Here is a 24,453-nt window from a genome sequence, read left to right on the forward strand (position 1 = left end):
CTTGAACTTGTTGACCCGTTTTTGAATCATTCTGAAACACACGTTATTTTTCCTAACCTTTTTTTAACCTGTGGCACTTGTCCACTCACCTTGGTACCATTTCAAGCCATTCACTGGACTTGAACCCCGTGAATGTCTATCAAGCTGGGAACACTGGGCTGTTGTAAAACTTTGGACTGGTAGTGTACGCTTTAAAAACACGATACTGTGCAAAAGTCAACCGCTAACTGAAAAATGGAAGGGTGTGGGGGCCACTTTCATTCATGAACCATGCAATAATCAATGCCATGATTAGTATTTCAGCCACTAAATGGCTAACTAAAGGCTAACTAAAGGGGATAACTATATATATACTGTATATATATATATATATATATATATATATATATATATATATATATATATATATATATATATATATATATATACACACTACACTCATCCCTCGCCACTTCACTAAATAAATGAAGGAATAAATTACAGTCTTCCCTCGTTTATCGCGGGGGGTAGGTTCCCAAAAAAGCCCAATCAGTGAACTCCACCAAGTAGCCAACTTAATTGTTTGTAATGATTCTATATGACTTAAGGCTGTAAAAGCCCCCACCTTACACGTGATACACTTTTCTCACACAGGCGTGAACATTTTCTCACATTTCTCTCTTGTTTAAACACTCAACGTTCACATTCCCTTAGAATTTGAATGATCAATCTACCAGGTTGGACACCAGGAATGATGAAGTGACTCACACGTCTGTCACTCCTCTGACTGAGCCTCTGCATCCTGGTGCCATTGTGCCGTACTGTAGCGTTTTTGTATCCTTGTTTCAACATATTGCTCCTGCCGTCCTATTTTCCCGCTCCTTCCGTAATGGTGCCCTACAGCCGCCTCTTGGGTGCGACTGCATGCGCCTTTGACGGTGCAGAATGTTTGGTCGCCATGGTGGCCGTTGTCGGGGATAAAACTTGCAACATACAACACTTCAGAGTCACACTGCTAGCGATCCAATATTCATGTCAGTTTGGCAACCCAACACATTCTGTACTGCACAGGAAGGCACGGAGGAGATTGATTAAGTCCCACAGCCAATCAGGATGCAGAACACAATGCACGTTCATACGCTGTAAAAAAAAAAAAGCACAAAAAAATAATTCAACAAAACAGCGACGCTGGGAAAGGTGAAGCACGATGTAGCGAGGGAACACCATCACTGTTTGGTGGTTGACTACGGCATATTATTAGTCCCAAATATGCATCTTTAAGCACATTCCATGCATTCTTGGCCTTCATGAAGCTTCCTCAAGCATAAAAATGGCTAAATGAAGAAAAATACAAATATAAGGCATTCAGAAGACGCATTCAAAGACGGGCTATGTATTATTCTACACCGGCCACTAGATGTCAGTAATGGTACCGCTGGAAGTACGCTCTCCAGAAAACCCTCTTTATGTCTAAGACAGTCGTCCCTCGTTTATCATGGTTCATTGGTACCAGACCCGACCGCCTTAAAAAGCTCATTTGTGGCCCATTTTCAAGCGCAGTCAGAAGACACGTTCAAAGACATGTTGGGATGATATGCAGCATTCTGCAGCAGTCACTAGGTGTCAGTAATGGTACATTGATTAGACAACAGCCACCACAGGAAGTAAAAGAGGAAGTGATCTGTGGTACTGTAAGGTAGTGCACGTGTAGCGGATGCCAGCCTGTGAGGCTGTGCGAGTGTACGTTGGTAAAACCTCACTCCCTCTGCCTCAAGAGCAGCACTGAACACGTGGCCGACAGTCCGGGCTTTTAGTCGTGTGGTCAGCGCCCTCGCCTCCCATTACGAAGGTCCTGTGTTCGAGCCCCGGTGTGGGCAGGGCGAAACAGGGCGGGTTACACACGGAACAACTAACTCTCCCACTGCTGACGTGCCAGTCTGTGTTATGTCATGTTTATGCTTAGTATGGCTTCTTCCGGATCATGTCTGCTATATTGGCTCAGAGGAGTGGAAAGGTGACTGTAGGGGTGTTGTTTCATGTCTAGAAGTCTCTAATAAAGTTAAAAAGCGTATGTAGAAGGTCACAGAATATTCCTTTCATAAAGAAGGGATCCTACTTGGCAGAAATTCACTTATCAGGGTCGGGTCTGGAACCAACGGTGCGCCATAGACGAGGGATTAGTGTACACATAAGACTTTGTAGAGGGGCGGGGCATGCTTTATGGCGAGGATGTGGGTAATCGTGCACCGATGTAGGATTGTTTGATGGACAAACGGACCAGGAACGAAACAACCCGATGAACCTTGTTGTCAGTATGGCTTTGTCCAAACCAAGCTTGAGACTTTTGCACAGAAAAGGACCAAAACACGACAGGAAGGAAGAATTTGATACATTTCAGTTTTAAAAATGAGTTAAAAATGGACCTTGTGCTGAGAAGGGCTGCGCTTTGGGCAGGTGTGATGGAGCATGAGTCGTGGTGCGAGTGTGAATGTTTGTGTGGAGTTGAACTGAAGAAGACGTGCGTCCATCTTCTTCCCGGTCAGTGTGGTGGTGGACGGCGGCGCCCCCATGAAGCACTGCTGCAAAGGCTTCTGCATCGACGTGCTCAAGAGGCTGGCCAAGATCGTGGGCTTCACCTACGACCTCTACCTGGTCACCAACGGCCGACACGGCAAGAACATCGACGGGGAGTGGAACGGCATGGTGGGGGAGGTGAGCTGGCAACAGGGTTTGGGTTCCTGGGTGGTGTGCAGACATGCATGTTTTATTTTCATTCTCTACCTCCTCTTGCTGGTTGGCATTCAAGCTTACCTCTGATGCCGTTTGTACTAGTGGGGTGGGGGGGCCCGCTCGTAAAAATTATTTTATCCCCTAAAACGAGACCCAGCCAGAAAGACTCGGACCCGAATGGAAGATGAGAGAAATTATAGATGGAGGCTGTCGGCAGGATTAGTAATGGGGGAGCTAAGTGTGGCACACACACACACACACACACACACACACACACACACACACACACACACAGACACACACAGACACAGCGCTGTTTGTAAAGTGTGTGCGTGTTCTTCCATGTGGCTGCTGGATTAATGCAGCAGTTGAACACGTACTTCTACACCACATGCTCATCAGCACACGCGGCGTGCACGTGTGTGTGTGTGTGCGTGTGTTTTAGACACCACCAGTTAGTTCTACTGCACCCTTGGCAGTCCTCAGCTCGGGGTCATATTTGTGGTCATGGCACTTGCTGTGATGGCAGCCAATAGAGGAGACTTCCTGCCACATAGTGAGACGAAGTGAGACTAACGTTAAAACCCATATTCACAAAGTCATCATCTGGTTTTCTATCTACTGTACCTACAAAAATATCCCCTTTATTCATATTCAGTCTTACTTTGCAGGGATTCACTTATGACGGTCGGGTCCGGAACCGCTGCACTGCACTGTACTTCTCAGTGTCATGTGAACGCACTCAGATGACAAAGGGGAAGTAAGACATCAGCACAGCAATGGAGCTGCAAACATGCCAGTGTCGCAGTTGGCACACTTCCATGCTTCCCCTGAATATGGGTTTTAATATGAGGTTCATTAGCCTTGGATTCATTCTTGTAAACACTGCTTTTTACAGACCAGAGTTAGAAAGGCTTTTCACACCTTTAGCGCCCTGTAGACATGAAATAACACCCCTATAGTCACCTTTACACGCCTCTTATTCTGTGTTTCGTCACATTGTGCAGGCCACAGGATCTTTGCAGGGTCAGACCAGATGGCTGCCGCTAGCATAGCAAGCTACTGAGCTAACTAGTTAGCCTCGCCAATGTACTCATTCTGAACTTAAGAAAGTGTTCCAAATGGAGTGGGGAAGAAGGGCAAAGAAGCCAAAACCTTACCACTTCCACACAGAATGAGAAGAGCTTTTTTTCACTCGATCTCAGTCTCAACCTAGTGACCACAATACAGCATACAACTCCTATTTTTGGACTAATAATAGTCCACAGTCAACCAAACAGCCAAACATCATTTATTTAGGAATTCAGGATTTGTTGAAAAACGGTGATATAGCGAGGGAGCGATATTGGAACTGCGATACAGCGAGGAACGGCTAGATTGGATTTGGGACAGCACTACACTGGAACAAGTGTACACAGTATACTTAGATCAGGGGTCACCAACGTGGTGCCTGGGGGCACCAGGTAGCCCCCACGACCTCATGAGGTGCCCGCAAGCCTGCTTTTCATTCAGGTGTTCAGTTAATAATGAAAGAAGAGTAGAAAGAAATGCATTGTGAAATACAACATGTGAGTTGTGGACACCAGCATTTTGTTCATGTTCTGGTAAAACAAGCATATTCGCTTTGTTTGGCTTTAAAATAAGCTCTGAAAAGAAATGTTACAAAAATGAGTAGCTCTTGGCCATTTTCATTTTGTAAAAGTAGCTCTCACAAGGACAAACCTTGGTGACCCCTGCCTTAGATGCTTTCAAAGTAAAAGGGGAACCTTAATGGTGTTTTTTCAAATGAAGCGGCTTGTTGTTGAGTTTGAATGGTACCGGTGGAAGGATGGTACCGGTGGAAGAATGGTACCGGTGGAAGGGCTAAGTGTTCAAGTGCTAAATGTGTCCCCGTAGTCTCTTGTGTTATGAAATGATTGGTGATGAACAGCTAAGTCATTCTGACGCATTGAAGTGTTTGTGGTTTGACTTGTTAGCATGTGTGCACCAATGCAAGTGTGGCATAGCAGTCACCAGAGCAACACAAATGCTGCCCCGTGCACTGGGGGCCGGTGGGTTTAAAAGGTCAAAATAAACGTTTTGAAAGCTGCGTGTGATGAATGATACGTTTATTTGTATTGCTGTAAATATGTGACGTTAGGTAGGATGCCAAATGTGTTGGCTGACCGCAGGAAGAGCGCTCTGTGCGACGCTAAACACTAATGGGGCGCCACCATAAAACAACCAACCTTTGACCCTTCCCGTTCCCCAGGTGGTGTCCAACAGGGCCGACATGGCCATCGGCTCGCTCACCATCAACGAGGAGCGGTCGGAGGTCGTGGAGTTCTCTGTTCCCTTCGTGGAGACGGGCATCAGCGTCATGGTTTCCCGCAGCAACGGCACCGTGTCGCCGTCTGCTTTCCTCGGTGAGTGGCGCTGACAAAGACGTGACGCGTTACATAACACGCTCTTCTTTGACATCATAGAAATAGAACATCAGGAGCGTGACGCTTCCTGTCCTACTTTGGGTCTCGCCTGAAGCGAATCATACGCGGTTATTTTTGTCGAAAGAGTGATGGCTCCAAAGCAAGACAATCTTTGAAGACGGAAAGTGCGGGGCGGAGTCTGTGCTCAGCTGACTTTTGACCTGAGCCACCACGAGTGTATGGGTGGAAAGTTTGGACGCTGCTGCCGTGACACAACAGCTCGCCTACAAATCTGTCACTTGAAAGAATCCGTGCCTCCACTCTAACCTTCGGCCACATGTGGCACGCCGTCGCCTGCCGGTGGAGAGCACCGATGATTGCGTGTCACTTTACGTCTGCGCCAGTAATATTCCCGGTGAAGCGGCGTTTTAATTCGCTGCTCTAATTCCATTCAGCGTGTGAGAAGATGAGAGAGCGGCCAGGCCAGCAAACACCGCCGGTGAGCGTGAGGGTCTGCAGAGGCCGAGGTGAAAACGGAGCGGCGAGAGGCGACTGTTGGCGGGAAAGACTCCGCCGGCGGAAGCCAAGCTGTCCATCATTCAGCAATCACAGATAAAAGTATTGAAATATGCGCTTGAAATTCAGTAAAAAAAATCTACACATTGTGATGGCGTCGTCCTCCAGGGGAATCGTTAAAGCCAGAAGAAGACACCCCTCGTTAAGTAAAAGTCAAATAATATTGTCTAATCACACTTTGTGACGGGCCATCTATCATCTGCTCAAGAAGCCAAGCGAGGCCTCGGTGGCGTCTTTACCCTCACGTTGACTTGATTTTATGGCCCGGCAATTTGTTCATTAAAAGAATTACACCGGCGCTGCTCAGTCCTCCACACTGCTGCCGTTTCTGTTCACCCAGCAGCTCTTTGCTTTCTTCTGTTTGCTGCAGTGGCCTCGCACACACAAACGTGTTTGCACTTGCAACACAGCGCCAACAGTCCCTTAAAAACACACAGGTAGCATGTGGGGGGACACAGGTAGCATGTGGGGGGACACAGGTAGCATGCGGGGGGGCACAGGTAGCATGTGGGGGGACACAGGTAGCATGTGGGGGGACACAGGTAGCATGCAGGATGACACAGGTAGCATGCGGGGGGACACAGGTAGCATGCGGGGGGACACAGATAGCATGCGGGGGGACACAGGTAGCATGTGGGGGGACACAGGTAGCATGTGGGGGGACACAGGTAGCATGCAGGATGACACAGGTAGCATGCGGGGGGACACAGGTAGCATGCGGGGGGACACAGATAGCATGCGGGGGGACACAGGTGGCATGTGGGGGGACACAGGTAGCATGCGGGGGGACACAGGTAGCATGCGGGGGGACACAGGTAGCATGTGGGGGGACACAGGTAGCATGTGGGGGGACACAGGTAGCATGCAGGATGACACAGGTAGCATGCAGGATGACACAGGTAGCATGCGGGGGGACACAGGTAGCATGTGGGGGGACACAGGTAGCATGTGGGGGGACACAGGTAGCATGCAGGATGACACAGGTAGCATTTAGGGGGACACAGATAGAGTTTTTATGGGGGCAGAGGTAGCATGTGGGTGATGATTTTCAACACGTTTCTTGACTAGAGTCCATGCTGCGGTGTTTATGGCTTCTGCGTTCGTCGTAGTTATTTGTGCTTTCACGTGTCGTTGCCGACTACTTTGCGTCGTAATCCATAACGAGGCGAGTGCAGAGTTAACGGCGTCGTTGTTCTGATTGAACTCCTGCTGGTAATTACAGTCCATAATAACGTGATGATGATGCAAACACGCCGTCTTACTCGTACGTTGACGACGCTGACATCGGCTCAACGTCTGCTGCAAACATGTCGTCCTCCGTAGCTCGTTAAACTCCCCCATCAACCGCTACCTTAACACCACCTGCTCCCGTGGATCCCACTGAGCCTCTGGAGAACCTTCCTCGTCTTCTTTCCATTGTGGTAAAGATGTGAGTGTAACAGCTGACAGCCCTTTCAAAATAAAAGGATAACAGATATAAATATTAAATGATACTGTGATGGTTATTAACACAGCAAAGATCAGGCAGGTGCAAACACACACACACACACACACACACACACACAAAGGTGCGTTTAGTGGAGGTACCACTGATACTGAGGTGTTGACCCGGCTGCTCGCTCAGTCTCTGCGGTTCTGTTTGATCCGATTGCAGCGGAGGAGGCAAATCCCTCCTTCGTTTAGCAAATCTCTGAAGTAACTTCTCATTTCTCAGCCTGCTGCTCTCAGCTTCTCATCTTCCTCATGCGCGTCTCTCCACCCACACAACCTCATCTTAACTGCGGCTGCACTTTTTACCTTCTGGCTTTAAGGTTGCATGTGGGGGGGCACAGGTGGCATGAGTGGGAACAAGGGAAGCAAGTAGGATGACACAGGTGGCATGTGGGTGACAGGTAGCATGCAGGGTGACAGCAGTAGCATGTAGTGGGACACAGGTGTCATGTGGGGTGAGAGATAGCAGGTGATGTCGGGGGACACAGGTAGCATGTGGAGGGATGTAGGGAGTGGGACACTGGTAGCATATGGGGGGTACACAGGTAGCATGTTGAATGAAATTGGTTGCAACATGTAGAGGGACACAGGTAGCATATAGGACAGGTAGCATGTGGGGGGGGGGGGGGGTACAGGGGGCACTCTTTTGTGCGTTTATCATAGAAGAGATGTATTTTCTTATGTTGAAGTAACCTGGAGTGTGTGTGTGCGACAGAGCCGTACAGCCCCGCCGTGTGGGTGATGATGTTCGTCATGTGTTTGTCGGTGGTGGCCGTCACAGTCTTCATCTTTGAGTTCTTCAGTCCGGTCGGTTACAACCGCAGCCTGCAGAGCGCCAAAAGTAAGAAGGAGAAGTCTCTCTGCTGTCATGTTGGCGCTGCGGACATACCGCTCACATGTTCCTACGTCTTTTGTGCGCGTCAGAGTCAGGCGGATCCAAGTTCACCATCGGCAAGTCTGTTTGGCTTCTGTGGGCGTTGGTCTTCAACAACTCAGTGCCTGTGGAGAACCCCAGAGGAACCACCAGCAAAATCATGGTAATGAAGATGTTTGTTTGAAAGCTACACCTTTGATGTCAGAGCACGTCGTTAACTCCAAGCGAGAGCGTGAGTGCGCCAACTAGTGGCGACCTGAGACGTCCAAATGTTGGTAAAGTACACGTTGACCTGAATGTTCTGCTGCTGCTGTTCCGCCTCATTAACGTTACCAAGCTGTGCAATCACCTCAAGTGTTTGCTAGCTTGTTTTTCCTCGCTCGCGCAAAGAGACGAGGCCCACGAGGAGAAGAACTCATCTGCTTGAGTGCTTCTCGCCAAAGACCAATCAGGTCGAGGGTTCATTAGCGTTAATGAGTTGAAGGAGAGAAAGCAGGTCAGAGCAGACAATTGAAACGTTTACTTTACGCTGATGATTGGACTTTTTACCAGCTCTAACTGCTCATGGCTACATGCTAACCTTACCTGCCTTACGCAGGCTTCTACGTACACGACCTACAGCACATCTCAGCAGAAAACACGCACGCCGTGGCTCATTTGTCATTGCATTGCAGTCATTGCAGCAAAAATGGTAAAAAGACACAATGAGAAAAAGCTGACCCAACAAGCAATAATAGCATAAAGCGTTGCGTTGAAGACTAAGCTATCACTTTTTACTTGACTTTCTACCAACTGCTGGTTGACGTCACGGGAGCAGTGCTTCCAAGTGTTTCCAAAATGTCTTCCCCCGCCGGCTCGTGCAGGTCCTGGTGTGGGCCTTCTTCGCTGTCATTTTCCTGGCGTCCTACACCGCCAACCTGGCCGCCTTCATGATCCAGGAGGAGTACATCGACACCGTGTCGGGGCTCTCGGACAAGAAGGTAAGGTCCCGTGATGGACGCTGTGGACGGTGCTGATAGTTGGACGTTAGCCTGGTTAGCAGCGGGCTTTCACCTTCAAATCCTTTTTGTTTCTCCTCTCTTGCGTCGCTTTGTCTTCACGCCCACCTTTGCTGCCCAGTTCCAGCAGCCCACCGAGCAGTACCCCCCCCTCCGTTTTGGCACCGTGCCCAACGGCAGCACCGAGGAGAACATCCGTTCCAACTATCCCAACATGCACCAGTACATGATCCGAAACAACCAGAAGGGGGTGGAGGAGGCCATTGATAACCTCAAGACAGGGTAATTGACTTGGTGGATTACTTCCAGTCTTATTTTGAGCCACTCTGATTTGCAACGAGTGTTACTGCGTTTTCACTTTTGGATGATTTTAAGTGTTTGTGGTTCCGACAGGATGAAAAAGTATTCGTGTTTCCAAGCCGGGTGCTTCCTAAAAGATACGCTGATGTCTTGGTTGGCTTCAAACCCAACGGCAGCAGGTCTGCTCTCATGGATGACCAAACTCTTCACGTTTCAGAGGCTGAAATCAGAGCATATTTACATTTTTAAATGTAACAAAACCAAACCACTCTGTTATTATTCAGTTATGCAGCTTCACAGGTTTTCAAAAGTATGACTAAATCATGTTTTGTGGTTGAATACGGCCTATTATTAGTAAAAAAATGCAAATTTGACAGACTTCCTTTTACCTAAATGAATCTTTTCCAAGCATAAAAATGGCTAAATGAACTAAAATGCAAACATAAGGCATTCAGAAGATGCATTCAAAGATGATATGTAGTATTCTACACTGGTCAGCAGGTGTCACTAGCATCACTGTAATATTCACCAGACCTGCTCGCCAGAACAACAGGCTTTTATTGCAGGTTGGAAGTATCTCACAACTGGCGCAATAATCCCGAACACGGGCTACTGTTGCTGCCGTAACCTACGCCAAGCTAAAACTCAACTCTGAACACCCTACGTCACTTCCTGTCTGCCCCACAACTCAGCTCCCCCAGCACCGCAACACGTTTGCAGCAGCACATGTCTTATTTTCTCTTATTATATCGACTATATTGGAGTGTGAAAGGTGAGTGTAGGGGTGTTATTTCATGTCTAGAGGGCTCTAATAAGGTTAAAAAGCGAGGTGGTAAACAGGTTTTTTTGAATATTCCATGTATAAACGAGGAATCCTACTTGGAAATTCACTTATCACGGTTGGGTGTGGAACCGATGAGCTGTGATAAAGGAGGACTTACTGTAGCATTAATCGGATAATGGATGAATGAATGATTCATCCATTTACTAAGTCTGGAGTATAGAATCTGTGTCGGTCGTCACTGGCAGCCTGCAAGGAATGATCACATGACCGTGGCTGTATGACTCTGCTACGGTGCGTGGAATCGCTGCGTGCTTCTTTAGGTTTGAGGCACGGTGTGAGTACGTCCTACGTCATCTACGTGTCGAGTCTCAGGGCACGTTGTCTCTACGGTGAAGGGGCGGAGCCTGCACACGTGATTTGTGGCATCGTAAATGTCTCCCAAACACGACAAGCTTTTAATCTCCACCTTGCAGACCAGGGTGGGGGTTCCTGCACCGTCCCACTTTTTTTCCCACTTTGGCCTTTTCCCCCTCGCTCATGACCACCAGCTCATGAAGCTTTCACCTTCCACCCCCGCCATCACTCATTCTAAGACGTTCCTTCCCCACCCACTTCCGCTTCTTCACCTTCTCCAATTTTCCACCCCCCACCACATTCCCGTAAGACTCAGCTTGTGCTTCACAGATGGCGATGGTGAACAAAAAGGATGGAGAAGGGGAAGCAGCGCTCCCTCCTCACATCATCATCATCATCATCATCATCCTCATTGCTAAGACTCCTCAGACATCATTCCTGCCTGCAGAGGAACACGAGTGGTGGACTTCCATCGTCCTGGGAAGAATGGAGATGTGTTGCTCACACAATCCTAATGTAGCGACTAAACAGCGTCTGTCACAAGGGAGCTTTATCATCGCGTTCCAGGGGGTGTCAGGGGTGTCCAAAGTGCCGCCCGGGGCTGTTTTTTTATTGGCCTGCAGCTCAGTCTAGAAAAAGAAACAAGTAAACAGCAGCAAAAATGGAAAAATCAGCAGTAATGGTGTCCAGCCAATGGCAGGGCACATATAGACAAACACTCCCATTCATACCTATGGACCATTTAGAGTCTCCAATGAAGCTAACATGCATGTTTTTGGAATGTGGGAGGAAACCCCCCCACACACGGGGAGAACATGCAAACTCCACACAGGAATGCCCAAGGGAGATTCCAACCCAGGTCTTCCCATCTCCTGACTGTGACTGGGGGGCCAACATGCTAACCACTAGACCACCGTGCCAATGTGGCCACCATGCTAACCACTAGACCACCATACGACCCACTTTAGTACCATACAGTTGAAATATTTTTTTAAAGTTCTTTCTTTTAAAAAGTTGTAATAAGAAAAAACAAAACAGAATAAAGCAAAAAAAAAAATGTTGAAAAATAATAATAATGAGGTTGGGTAAAATATATAATTTTATTATAATATGTAAATAAATACAAAATGTTATGAGAATAAAATCACAATATTACAAGAAGAAAATTATGAAGATTATTTAAGAAGAAAGTTGAAATATTTGGAAAATGAAGAGGACAGCAACAGCAGCAGCAAAAATGGGGAAAAAGAGCAAATACCGAATTTCATCCTAATAATAATAATAATAATAATAATAATAATAATAATAATAATAGGCTTTTTCATCAATCATGAAGCTGAGAAGCTGTTTTTCTTTCAATGAATACAACCTGTTAGCATAGCTACATGCGTTGCTCTCCAACATGTCAAAGGAGCTGCATCCTTGCATCCTTGCATCCTTGCATCCTTGCATCCTTGCATCCTTCCATCTTTCAGCAAGTGGCCCTCTGGGGAAAAGGTTTGGACACCCCTGCTCTAAGTGTACGCTCCATAACTTGTGGATATATACAGTATGCTGTATTTGAAACACATTCCATTATTTTGATGATGAAGAATGTTGCATTTGTACCGCATAAAGGATTGTTTGCGTTGCCACGTGACTTTATTAGGATGTGCTGCAATCATTTGCAAGTCATGAGTGCACTCGTTGGTGTCAACGCCTACTTTGTTTGCAGGAAACTGGACGCGTTCATCTACGATGCCGCAGTGCTCAACTACATGGCCAGGAAGGATGAAGGCTGCAAGGTCACACACGCACATCCTGATTTCTACTCATGTTGTGGGGGTGTGGTCCTTCCAAAAATGAGCACATGTCAAAGAATGTCACCTAAATGTTTTCATCCAAAAGGTGATGACCATCGGCTCCGGCAAGGTGTTTGCCACCACGGGCTACGGCATCGCCCTGCACAAAAACTCCCGCTGGAAAAGGCCGCTGGACCTGGCGCTGCTGCAGCTGGTGGGAGACGGTACGACACCTCAACACCTGCGGCCACAACGTTCTCAGAGAGGAGAAGATGAGCTGAACAAACTAGAGGAAGGCAATTTGTATGGGACTTGAAATGTGGAATTCCGGGAATGTGGAAACTGGTTAGCCTGAATGTTTTGATGCTGGGATGCTTTGAGAAATGTGGGAAAATGACATTCATTGGAATTCTTGGGCAGTAAAACTGGGAATGTCTAAAATAGTCTGAACACTTTAATACCTGAATGGTTTGAATAGGTTAACACATTTCACATCAAAGGGAATTTATGGGGTGGAAAAGAGATAGCTCAGCTATGCCCCGTCGAGCGGGACCATCGCATAAATTTCACTTTGTAGATGTCACATGACATCAGTCAGCTGACATTAAGTTCCCCTCCCGATTGGCTCTCGCTCCACTGCGGCTAACATGAAGTGGTGAACTGATGTCTTGAGCTACACACGGAGATGCAACTTTCATCTTTATGATTGTGATTACAGATAAATGACTGGAAGTGAGCGGTAAGATGCTGATGTCTGGAACAAAAGTTATGTGTTGACTTGTAGCGGCTAGTTATGTAGAAAAAAGTCGTCCTGAACTCCACTGTAGAAACGTGTGTTTTCTACGCTTCCCTTTCTGAAAATATTATTTCAGGATGAAATGGAAAATGTGCCCGTTGCTGAAAGCTTTTGAATATGTCGCTTGACTTGGCCTGCATTGTCTTTTGCATCATCATTTTCATTTCTAGTATATTGGGAATGCTTGATAGGGGATGCCAACATGAACGCTGCGTGTTTCGACTGACATACAGTACTACCGGTACTCAGGTTATGTACACAACTGTTGAGGAATTATGTGTCATTATATGGAATTGAATAGCGAATTATTTGTCATGACCTGTAGATTTGGAACGTGTGAATGTGAAATACTAATCATGAGTATTTAGTATAGTAGTACTTAGTAAAGTTCACTGGGTCAGATTTTATACAGGTTATACTGTACGTTTTATAGGAAGAGGAAGATCATGTTGACTTGTAGCTTGCATGCTGTGCGCCCCTGATATACGTGTATAACGTACATAAATACTACATAATATATTTATAAACGCAGTGGTGCCTTGGTTAACATCCGCCCCGGTTAGTGCTTTGCCTTGGCTTGCGTTTGCCCGCTTGTTTAGCGTCCAAAATGTGTTTTTGTGTGTCTGGAACAGATTAAATGGATTTACATTATTTTCTAAGGGAACATTTGCTTTGGTTAGAGTCCGTTTTAGATTGAGTGCGTCCTTCTGGAAAGGGTTAATGAAGTTAACGAAGACACCAGTGTATAGTAAATATTTAGGGTAAATATTTTCTATATTTTTAGTAGGAGGTAGATGTTTGGGACTTACTTACTTACTTAAAGTAGCAGGCAGCCTGCAAAACTGTGAATGAGGTGAAGGTTTTGTTGTTTGAGTGCTTTTTAGCCGTTGAAAAAATGCACAAGTCGGAAGAATGGTCATTTGTGTTTGTGTGAAAGGTCATTTCATAGACGTGGAATACTGTTAGATGTGGAATACTCACATGTGGAAGGGGTTGAGTGTCCCATTTTCAACGGGAATTTTGGAAATTGCACAACCTCCCCCCCCCCCCGGGGCCGGGCCCGCTGGGGGGGGTTGTGCTCTGCCGGGCGCTTGGGCGTTTGTCGCCGTTACGCTTTGTGCTCTGCTGGGCTGTCTGCGGGCTTGTCGGGGGTGGGGCTCCGATGCGCGGGTGGTACACTGTCGGCTCTGGTGGCATGTGGCTGGTCTGGCTTCTGGTGGCTGGTGGGGTCCGTCGGCTGGTCTGCTGCTGGTCTTGCCTTCTCAGCTCTGGTGCTTGGCCTCCCTGCGGCTTGGGGTGCGGTGCTCCCGATCCTTCTCCGGGGTTTGCTGGCCCGCGGGTGTCGGTTGGCGCTGTGTAGTGGTTCGCCTGGCTGCTTGCCCGTTTTCCCGTCCACTTGCTCAGTTTCCCGCTTTCCTTCTCGCTGACTCCTCTGTCTGCCTGCGTCCTACCGTTGGGAGGGTGTGGCCTGGTGTCTTCCTGCTCCCCGGCGGTCCGCACTCTCTGCACCTGGGTTCTGGATTGTATGTCTGGGACCCCGGGGTCCCCGGCTCGGGGCGGGTGATAGGGCGAGGGGGATAGGGGGATAGGGCGAGGCTTCCGGGTGTCGGGCAGTGGACCACTGTGTGTGTGCGCGCGTGGGTGCTTAGGAGTGTGTATGTGCGTGTGTGTACTTTTATTTATTTATTTATTTTAGTTATTTATTTGTGGGCGGGGGGGCATACAGGGGTTTGCTCCGTGGGGTCGGGTGCTGGGTGATACATCTCTGCCGCCCAAGCCTCCGCCGGGTGGGTGGAGGGTGTGCCTCCTGCATCTCTGGGCGGGGCGGCCCTGTGTCAGAGGTCGGGCGGGGGTTGGCCCGGGGCGGGCCGGGCTCCGCTCCCTGGGGGTGGGGGTGGCGGGGGGCGGTGATTGGCGCTTCCGGCGTGGGTGGGCTTCTTTCCGGTTGTGGGGGCGTCTCTGGGCCTGCCGGTTTGTGGCCCCCGGTACTCGTCTGGTTTTGTGGGGTGTGATATCTCGCTGGTCTTAGGGATTGGCTGTCCTCCGGCCAGCCGGCGCCCTGTCCTTGGCTGGGATTACCTTTCTTCGGCTCCTTGCTGGTCTTCCCGGGGGGAGGGCTCTCTGGGCTGGATCTTGGGGCACTGATCTTTGTGCTGCCTGCCCCTGTGGGCCTAGTGGCCTTCTGGTGGCGGGGGCTCGGCCTGGCTATTTGGGGCGGGGCTCTCTGGGAGGTGGAGGGTGGCCCCTTTCCTTTCATGCATTCTCAGTGACAATTACACGCCCACACATTCTTGCACCTTTATATATATGAAGTCTTCCCCACATACAGAGATACCTGTACACATGTACATATGCACACTCGCAGTACATACGTACTTCCCCACATTACTCACTGAGTTAACCAGGGTGTTATTATGTTGTTGGTTTTATTACAGCGACGGTGATATCAGCAGTATGACTATAGTTTTTTTACAATGATGTGCATTGCAGTAATTATCATTCTGTTCACTATCATGGATAATCATTTTCATTACTACTATTATGTGTGACTGTTTCAATGTGGTATTATCATTGTGATCACTATCATAGTTCATCATTTCATTACTACTATTATGTGTGACTGTTTCAATGCAGTATTGTCATTGTGATCACTATCATAGTTCATCATTTCATTACTGCTATTATGTGTGACTGTTTCAATGCAGTATTGTCATTGTGATCACTATCATAGTTCATCATTTCATGACTGCTATTATGTGTGATTGTCATTGACAGCATTGTCATTGTGGTTGTTGATATTGTTTTGTCCTTTGTCCTTAAGTCCTTGTTCGTCTTTATAGTTGTCACAGACATTTATTTGCTGATGTAGTTCTGTATGTTTCTGTTGTTCTGTTCTTGTCACAATTGTTGTTGTTGCTGCTGTTGTCCTTGTCTCTTGTCTCTTTTTTTGTCCCCCTCTCACCCCCCCCCCCCCCCCCAAGCATCAAAGTCAAATAAATTGTGTATAACAGGGGAAGTGTATATCACACTTCTCCCTGGCAGAGTAAATCTGTTGAGCACTTGACGGCATTTAGATCTACAATTCTATCTGCTTTAAAGGCTGGACAGGACAGGGGTAAAAAAAATAAAATAAAAAATTAAGTGCACCCTTGATCACTGAGCGGTTCTAATGACGCTCATTACATTCGGCTCAGCACCAACTTTCAAGTACCGGGGATCACCGGTTGCGTTTCATAACACACCACACACATGGAAGAGACAAGTCAGCAACACAGACACTTGAGTTTGCGAGTACAGAGTGTTCCTTGCATCATGCAGCTATTGGCTATTGGCGCTGTGGATAACAGCACAGACGTTCCATGAGTTGATGTTGGAATGAGGTGAATCGGTTGAGAAATGTAGAAGTAGTAGCATTCCTTAAGAGGTCATTCGTTTTCTGGAAAAGTGGGAATTTGGGGAAAAATTTGAATTTTTAAAATGTGAAAAATAGGAAGCCTTAATGTCTGGATTGTGCTAAACGATTTGACGTTGGAATTGTTAGAACTGGTTAAAAATATTGACGTAGAGTAATTAAGATCACAGGAAATTACAGTAATTAAGATCACATCCAGAATTTTTGGAATGTGGAAAATTGCTAGTTTTTAACGCCCTGAATAAGTGGAATGTTTTCATGGTGGGATGGTTTGGCTTGCTTGACAAATGTGTGAAAGGTGGAAGTTTCAGTCATTTTCAATGGCAAAAATGTTGTGGAATTTTTGGGAAATCTGGGAATTTGTTGAAAAGTGTGAATAGATGGCACACTATTCCCCAATGACCTGAATGATTTCATGCTTGAATGGTTTGAATCAGTTGAAAAATGGAGGAGACAGAAGACAATACAAGCCATCAACAAAGGTGAACCAACACCCCACCAGGCGAGCGGGAGTTAGCTCCATCTTCGTAACGCCTTGCAATGCTCACAACACAACCCAGCCCCTGACCAACACAATCTGTCGCCTTGCCACTCCACGCCTTCCTGGCAAAATATGCATGGGTGTCCAAAATGTGGCGCAGGGGCCATCTGTGGAGAGTTGCTCATTGCAGAAATAAAAGAAAGAAAGCCCAGCAAAAGTGGACAAATAGAGCAAAAAGGCTAAATAAATAATATAACTAGAAAAAGCAAAATGTTGATACTGATAACTCATAAAAACACAAAGATTGATCTTAAATGTATACTCTATGTATGTGTTTCTTTATTCTAAATGGTTTTCTTTTTACGTTGTAAATATGAAAGGACAGCTGGACACCTGACGTAGAAAGGCAAGTAGATAAGAGACAAACAGTGGGCTGTGTTATGATACAGTCTGTTATGATAACAGTGCTTTATTTGGTGTTGATAATAATAATAATATCTTTGTGGGACAAACGTTACAAAACGCACCTGCATTGTTTGTGGACTCAGTTAAAAGAAGTCTGGTGGTCCAGCCACATACTTTGTCATTGCACTCTTCTTCAAAATTCATATTAAAGTCTCTCGTTCTCGTAGACCCAATCTCGTTTACGGTCTCGTCTCGTGAGTCGGGTGTGTGGTGACACCCCTGCCGTGTTGTAATTGGACAATATAACATGCGGCGTCTTCATTTCTGGCTTTATTTGGTCGAAAACTAGTCCCATTTGTCATATTTACAGTTTAGAATTAGACTGGGCAATTTCCACGTGCTAAGTGTTTCCTGCCGGACTGCGTCTGTGGTGGGTTCCAGTGGGGGGCGGGGCTTAATGACAATGATTTCCCATGAAACATTTGCAAAAAGTGAAAAATCCAGCAAACATGCTTGAAACTACGAACAAGCTGCTCTGCTCTCGCTGCTTGATGTGTTCTTTTGCAGTCCACACCTGCTCTTCATCTTTTGGCCGTTCTAACCTGGCTGTCCTCCGTTTGTTGCCCCTGCAGATGAGATTGACATGTTGGAGCGTCTCTGGCTGTCTGGAATCTGCCACAACGATAAGATCGAGGTACAACAACTACAAACTTTGATGAGCTGTCCAGGAAACAAATAACAGGCATGTCTGCCCTTTGTCAGGTGATGAGCAGTAAGCTGGACATTGACAACATGGCGGGGGTCTTCTACATGCTGCTGGTGGCCATGGGGCTCAGTCTGCTGGTGTTCGCCTGGGAACATCTGGTCTACTGGAAGCTGCGACACTGTGTGAAGAGATCCGGCGGCATGGACTTCCTCTTGGCTCTCAGCAGGGTGAGACATCCTGGTCCTGTTGGCATCAGGCTGAAGCCGTCGTTGCTTTGTTGAACTTGTCAGCGGCGCCGCTGGCCGACAAACCTCACCATGCAAAGTCTTCTTGTGGTGGAACTCGCTGCGATTGATCTTTAAAAAGTGCCTTTAAATCAGAGCTTCTCAAATAGCGGGGTGCGCCCCCCGGGGGCTTCACTGCTTCACTGCTCTCCATTTTGTTACATTTCGCTGGTTTCAGTTTCAATTTCAGTCGGTACAGTACAGATCAATAAATACATATGATCACTTTCTCTATAGGATTTCAAACCGGGGCGGGAGCGTGAAAACATTTGTCCCCCAGTGGGGGCATGACAGGAAATAGCTGAGAAGCACTGCTTTAAATAAACATAGCCGGGAAAATGAGCAAAAATGTTTTCCAGCAGACTGCCATCTGGTGGTGGTGGCGGCTGATGCGTCATTTTCAGGGACAAACGAGCCAAAAACATGAAAAGCAAAAAAATTCAGTTTTCCACTCTCACTACTTTTTGTGTGCGTTTCTTCTATGGAACTGCCAGGGTGTGCCTGCATGTTAGAGTCTCCAATAAAGTGCCCAATGACACTAGAAAAACAATCTAGAGGGTTCTGGATCCTCATTAAGTTGGCAACTCTGGTCCCTCCTGCTACATCTTCTTATTTTGTGAACGACAAGCTCCACTCAGACTCTACCGCGTTTATGAGCAAGAGCGAACAGGTAGTGCCAAATTTATTTGTGGCGGTCCAGATTTAATTATGGTGGGCTGCCAGGTAAATGAATGTACAGTCGTGTCTCTTTGATAGCCATTAATTGGTTACAGATATTGGAATGGAAGATTTTCATAGTTGGAGCACAGAAAACCTGTGTATGACTTTCTAAATACAGTTTTTAACATTAGAGCCCTGTAGACATGAAATAACACCCCTACAGTCACCTTTACACTTTTATTATTCATTGCACAACTCTTACGCTGCAGGGACTCCAAACAGTCGCCAGCTAGCGAGCTAGCATCATCATCATCAGCCCTTTAAGCGCCAAAGTTGCAAAATTGTGACAAGCAACATTGCTGAATTTAACAAGCCATTTCTGCAAGTATGGCGCCTCATGTAGTTCATCCTTTGCACCAGGAGATGGCGGACATCTGTAACTTCTATCTGAGCAACATTTGTGGCTGTGCTTTTATGCAAAGTGTAGGACTTTATAGAGTTTCAACTACCGTGTTCGCTAAACCTAACACTCGCCCGTCACAGTCCACACTTTGCTAAACCGTGTTTGTGGTGGCAGGAGGGGCCGTGGTAGGTTGTCAAAACGCGGCTAATGGTAAGGGGGGTAGCGGGAATGTAAAAAAAAAAAAGCAGCATACCTGGTAGTATCCGCGGGAGAGTCCTTGGCAAAAATAGACTGCTAATAGATAGATATGACCTGAGAATACGATGAATGACAACATTCACAGGCATAACAGATAGATTGATATCAAGTATCTAGCTATCTATGGAATAATAGCGCTGGAGAATAGCGGTTGAGGCAGCAGTGGTGTTCAAGATCCTGCTGTAAGTGATGATGATGATGGCTGTGTTTGCTTGACAGATGAGGAAGAGTATCACAAGTGGATCATTTTGATGAGCCAGTATCGTGGAGACAGGGATCTGTCAAATTCTGAGCCTGGTGATGTCATGATATGCAAATTAGAAGAGTAAATTTACTGCCATCACAACATTTTGAAATAGTAACGTTAAAACTGAAAAGAGCTCTGGTGCCTAAAGGGTTAAGTGAGGCTTTCAAACAGAGTGCGGAAGAAGCCCAAAACTTACCACTTCCACACGGAATGGGAGGAGAACTTTTTTTCCACTCTGCATCATCCATGTAGTGCAAGGTAAGGCCATCATCAATGGAACATTACTGCCGCCTAGTGGCCACAATACTACATGCCACCTGTATTTCAATATGTTCTGACTACGTAATAATGGACCGTAGTCTACCACCCAACCGCCATCATTTCTTCATTCATTCAGTTGGACAAAACGGCAATGTCGCGAGGGACAACTGGACGGGAAAGGCTAGATTTGATGAAGTCACAATCGGGTTCTTTTTGGCAAGGAGGCATCCCGCCGGGGGAAGGGGAGGGGTTAAACACCTCCCTCCTCGGCTCAGTGATTTCTTTGTGCTGTAAAGACGCTTCGGTAAGTTCATCCTTAGGCAACGTGTTTAGCTGCTAGAAGACGTGACGTGGCAGACGAGGGAAAAGAAGGACTTGGTGTGCATGAGGGAAACACGACAGGACGGGAACGCAGCCAGCTGACGACCCGACTGGGACTCTGGGAGGCAGACCATTTGGACCGTGTCGGGTGCTGGAGGGCGGCCAGGAGGACGCGTCAGGGAGTGAATGCGGGATGATGGCGGGGGGCACAAAGACGGCGTCTGTGCCACACCAAGCGACTGTGATTGATTGGATAAGAAGGAAGTCCGGTGATTGATGTGCAGCGCTGAGGACACAACAGCGCAGCTGTGACATAACGCTCGCAACATATTAGCAAAGTAAATCAGGACAGCACATAAAGAAGATCATGTGAAAGATGCTATTTATTTACAGTGCAAGTGGAGGATGAGGAGAATCAATCAGCAGAGCTACAAAGTGACAGCCAGCCCCCCCAGGCTGGAAATGAATGACAGTCAAGTCAACGACTGCTGCAGTGATGAACACTCACTCTGCGTCACCTTGGACAAGCACCAGCAAGCAGTGGTGTTCCTGGTCTCCCTGGTCCACCTCTGATCTTCTTGTTAGAGGCCAGGTTTGTTGAGCAATAAAGGCATCCACTAAAACAATGATAGGAGGTGGTCCTAGGATGGGCTGCTGCTGGCTGTCCTGGAGCAACGTGGCATTGATCACATCCATCTGCTCCAACGTACTTGGAACTTTTCAAACTTCATTAGAGCCATCAGGTGGGCACCCTCCTTCATTGGTGTTTCCATGACAGGCCCATGACACCTCCAGAGAGCTCATCGGGAATGTCCCAGGTGTGCCCCCCCCCCGCCCCGCTTTGAGGCCAGCAAGGGTCCTTGCGCTTGATCCATAGCCACTGGCTGCTTCTCCAGCTGCTTCAGAGACTGATCTTATTGTCTGTCCATGAATGAAAATAAGAGGCAGGTCATGAATGCACCTATTCCGCCTAGATAGGCTGCTATTAAAACACCTCCACAAAGCTCTAACAAGGTTTTATGGTTTCTAGCCATGCTGTGAGCATGTAGTATTCATTAATGAATGAATGATTGCTGTTTCGTGGTTGACTACAGCCGATTATTAATCAAATAAATGCATATTTAATCAAATGTTACGTATTGTTGGCCTGAATTAAACATTTTTCAAGCATAAAAATGTTCTAAATGAAGTAAAGTACAAATACAGTTTAAGGCAATCGAAGACGTTGATGAACTGTAGTCTACTGGCCACTAGGTGTCACTAGTAACACGCACCAGACTTGTACGCCAAAGACAGGCTTTTATTCATCTTTTAGTATCGTTTATTCATCTTTTATTATCTCACAACAGGGACAATAAAAACCTAACAATAATAAGTCATCATCATAACACGGGCTACTGTTGTTGGCTGTACTCCAGCCCTGAAGTCACTTCCTGTCCACATGTCTGAGAGACTGAAATACTGAAAAACACACGAGCACAAGTCTTATTTATGTCTTACTTTCTCTTATGTCTACTATATTGGGTAATAGGAGAAAAAAAAGAGGACTATAGAGCTGTTATTTCATTTCTAGAGGGCTCTAATATTGTTAACAGTCGTATTTAGAAATTTATAAACAGGTTTTCTATGATCTAACTATGAAAATATTCTGTTTATTAATATTGAATCCTACTTGGTGGAAATTCACTTATCGCGCTCGGGTCTGGAACCAATGAACTGTGATAAATGAGGGATTAGTGTATTTCCACTGTGGTAGGTGCCGGCTGTCATTAATTACTTGCAAGAGGAACAATTACTTGAATTAAATAGCTTTGTCTTCATTAAACACGTGGCTGGAGTTGCAGGTGAGCGAGTGTCCTGTGCAAGTTGCAGTAACAGTCGAATAGACGTGCTAGCTCAGTGCGAGTGCAGGCCAGCAGGTGCCAGGAGAGGACTTTGTCTTTTTAACGGACCAACTGATTTATTAATTTGCTTTTTGTACATGGTTTGTTTTGAATTAGTCAAGTTGTGGTTGGGTTTCACACCTTTAGGCCTTATGTTGTCATTAAAGAGCATGCTGCCGACTGCTCACTTTGAGACATCTTCTCCACTTTGGACTGTAAGTCCATCTTCATACATACGGAGTGGACCACTATATTTCCTCATATCTTATCCACAGCATTCTGGGAGTAAAAACATCACTTCCAAGCAAAGGGCACTCCCAAGACCAGTTAGTTTCTGTCTCTGATTGCTTTAAAGCGTCCACACCGACCTCTGTGGCTCGCTTTGACCCAATCAGGGATGCACCAGAGTTTCAATTTCACAGTGTGCTGAGCCTGGAGCCTGGGGGACGGAGATAGTGCCCCTACTACTGCTGCTGCGAGGCCGATTCATGTGTCAAGATGGCCGTTATTATAACCTCACTATCGGACGACAGCCAACTTTGTCATCAAGGTGTGGTGGGAATGAATTACCTTCAGAAATGACAGAATAGTGATGAACTGATGAAAACTGATGAATAGGTCTAATAGATGCCGCAAACAATCTCTGGATCTTTTCTGAGCTGTCAATGTAAACTACTCAAGCTTTAATTTTTACAAAGCTTCTAGCCATCCAGCTGGAGCTTATCCCAGCTGACTTTAAGTGAGAGGCGGGGAGTACACCCTGGACTGTTTGCCAGTCAATCACAGTGCACATATACCTGTAGACTAACATCCATTCACACTACATTTACACCTATGGATGATTTACAGTCTCCAGTTAACCCAACAAGCATGTTTTTGAGATGTGGTAGGAAGTACCTAGAGAAAATCATCTTCTGACTGAGGGTGGCACGCTAACCTCTAGACCAGCCATCACCAAATGGCGCCCCTGGGTCCGAATCCGGACCCTGTAATGGCCTTTACGGACACATGACCAATTAAAGTAAATGGCAAATATAATGACATGTAATCACGCTCGCAGTGGCAGTTTGCGGGCGTAATTGCTTCAGTTGTTCGGGTCACGTGACAGCAAACGCTCTGACGTCACTCAAAATGAGCCAATGAAATCATTTGTTTACTTGCCAAGCGAATGAGAAAAATGGCGTGCTCAAAAGTGAGGATAGTTGATTGAGAAAAGCGAACATTTAAAAGTGAAAGTACGGACAAATATATGCTCAAAACACAGGTCACCCAGTCACCCGGTATGAAAAATCTAAAAAGAGTCATCACACAAGATGCAAGATGGCGCCCTCCGTGGCAGACGTCTCGGTCTCGCTCTCACGTTTTTTTATATTTTTTGCTATTTTATTGTTCATTTTGGACATTCAACACACTCACGCAGTACATTACAACAGAGAGACACTCTTGAACATCGGCAGGGTTCACCATGAACTTTCATTTAGCCTCTCAGATTTTGGCTTTCTTCTGCGCCGGGAGAACGCAGCAGCCTGCGGGCCTGGTGAGCTGAATACCGGCGAGCAAAGCATCCGAGGCGGAAACGAGGCAAGAGAGGCGACCTGCATGCTAGGCTAAAAGCTAAAGCGACTAGGCCACCGCTACCAAGCCTGCTGCTAGCCAACGTCCGCTCCCTCGAAAACAAGATGGACAAACTAAGAGCAAGGATTACAGCTCAACGTGAGATCAGGGAATGCTGTGTCCTCACCTTCACAGAAACCTGGCTGACGGAGGATATACCGGACTCGGCGATCCAGTTGGAAACATTTGCCATGTATCGGGGTGATCGGACTTTAGCGTCTGGTAAACACAGAGGTGGCGGCGTCTGTGTTTACGTAAACAAACGGTGGTGCACAGACGTACAGACGATGGAAAAGCACTGCTCGCAGGACATTGAGCTGCTGATGGTGAAATGCAGACCTTTTTATTTACCTCGTGAGTTTAGCGCTGTGTATTTAACTGCAGTTTACATCCCACCACGAGCTAACACCGCTAACGCACTAGGCCTCCTGCATGACATCATTGATAAAC

At 46.7% G+C, this 24,453-nt stretch overlaps 1 protein-coding gene across 1 annotated transcript in view; it reads left to right on the forward strand.

Annotated features, from left to right (window-relative positions):
* The window catches only part of grin2da (glutamate receptor, ionotropic, N-methyl D-aspartate 2D, a), a 94,158-nt gene that overhangs the window by 51,843 nt on the left and 17,862 nt on the right, over window positions 1–24,453 (forward strand). The window contains exons 9-18 of the mRNA XM_054762873.1: window positions 2,523–2,691; window positions 4,961–5,114; window positions 7,897–8,022; window positions 8,106–8,218; window positions 8,919–9,035; window positions 9,175–9,335; window positions 12,206–12,275; window positions 12,379–12,496; window positions 17,999–18,060; window positions 18,129–18,299. Coding sequence (XP_054618848.1) covers window positions 2,523–2,691; window positions 4,961–5,114; window positions 7,897–8,022; window positions 8,106–8,218; window positions 8,919–9,035; window positions 9,175–9,335; window positions 12,206–12,275; window positions 12,379–12,496; window positions 17,999–18,060; window positions 18,129–18,299 — 1,261 coding nt within the window. The remainder of the gene's footprint in view (window positions 1–2,522; window positions 2,692–4,960; window positions 5,115–7,896; window positions 8,023–8,105; window positions 8,219–8,918; window positions 9,036–9,174; window positions 9,336–12,205; window positions 12,276–12,378; window positions 12,497–17,998; window positions 18,061–18,128; window positions 18,300–24,453) is intronic.

This window comes from Dunckerocampus dactyliophorus, chromosome 20, assembly GCF_027744805.1.
Source record: "Dunckerocampus dactyliophorus isolate RoL2022-P2 chromosome 20, RoL_Ddac_1.1, whole genome shotgun sequence".
In the NCBI taxonomy this organism is placed as follows: domain Eukaryota; kingdom Metazoa; phylum Chordata; class Actinopteri; order Syngnathiformes; family Syngnathidae; genus Dunckerocampus; species Dunckerocampus dactyliophorus.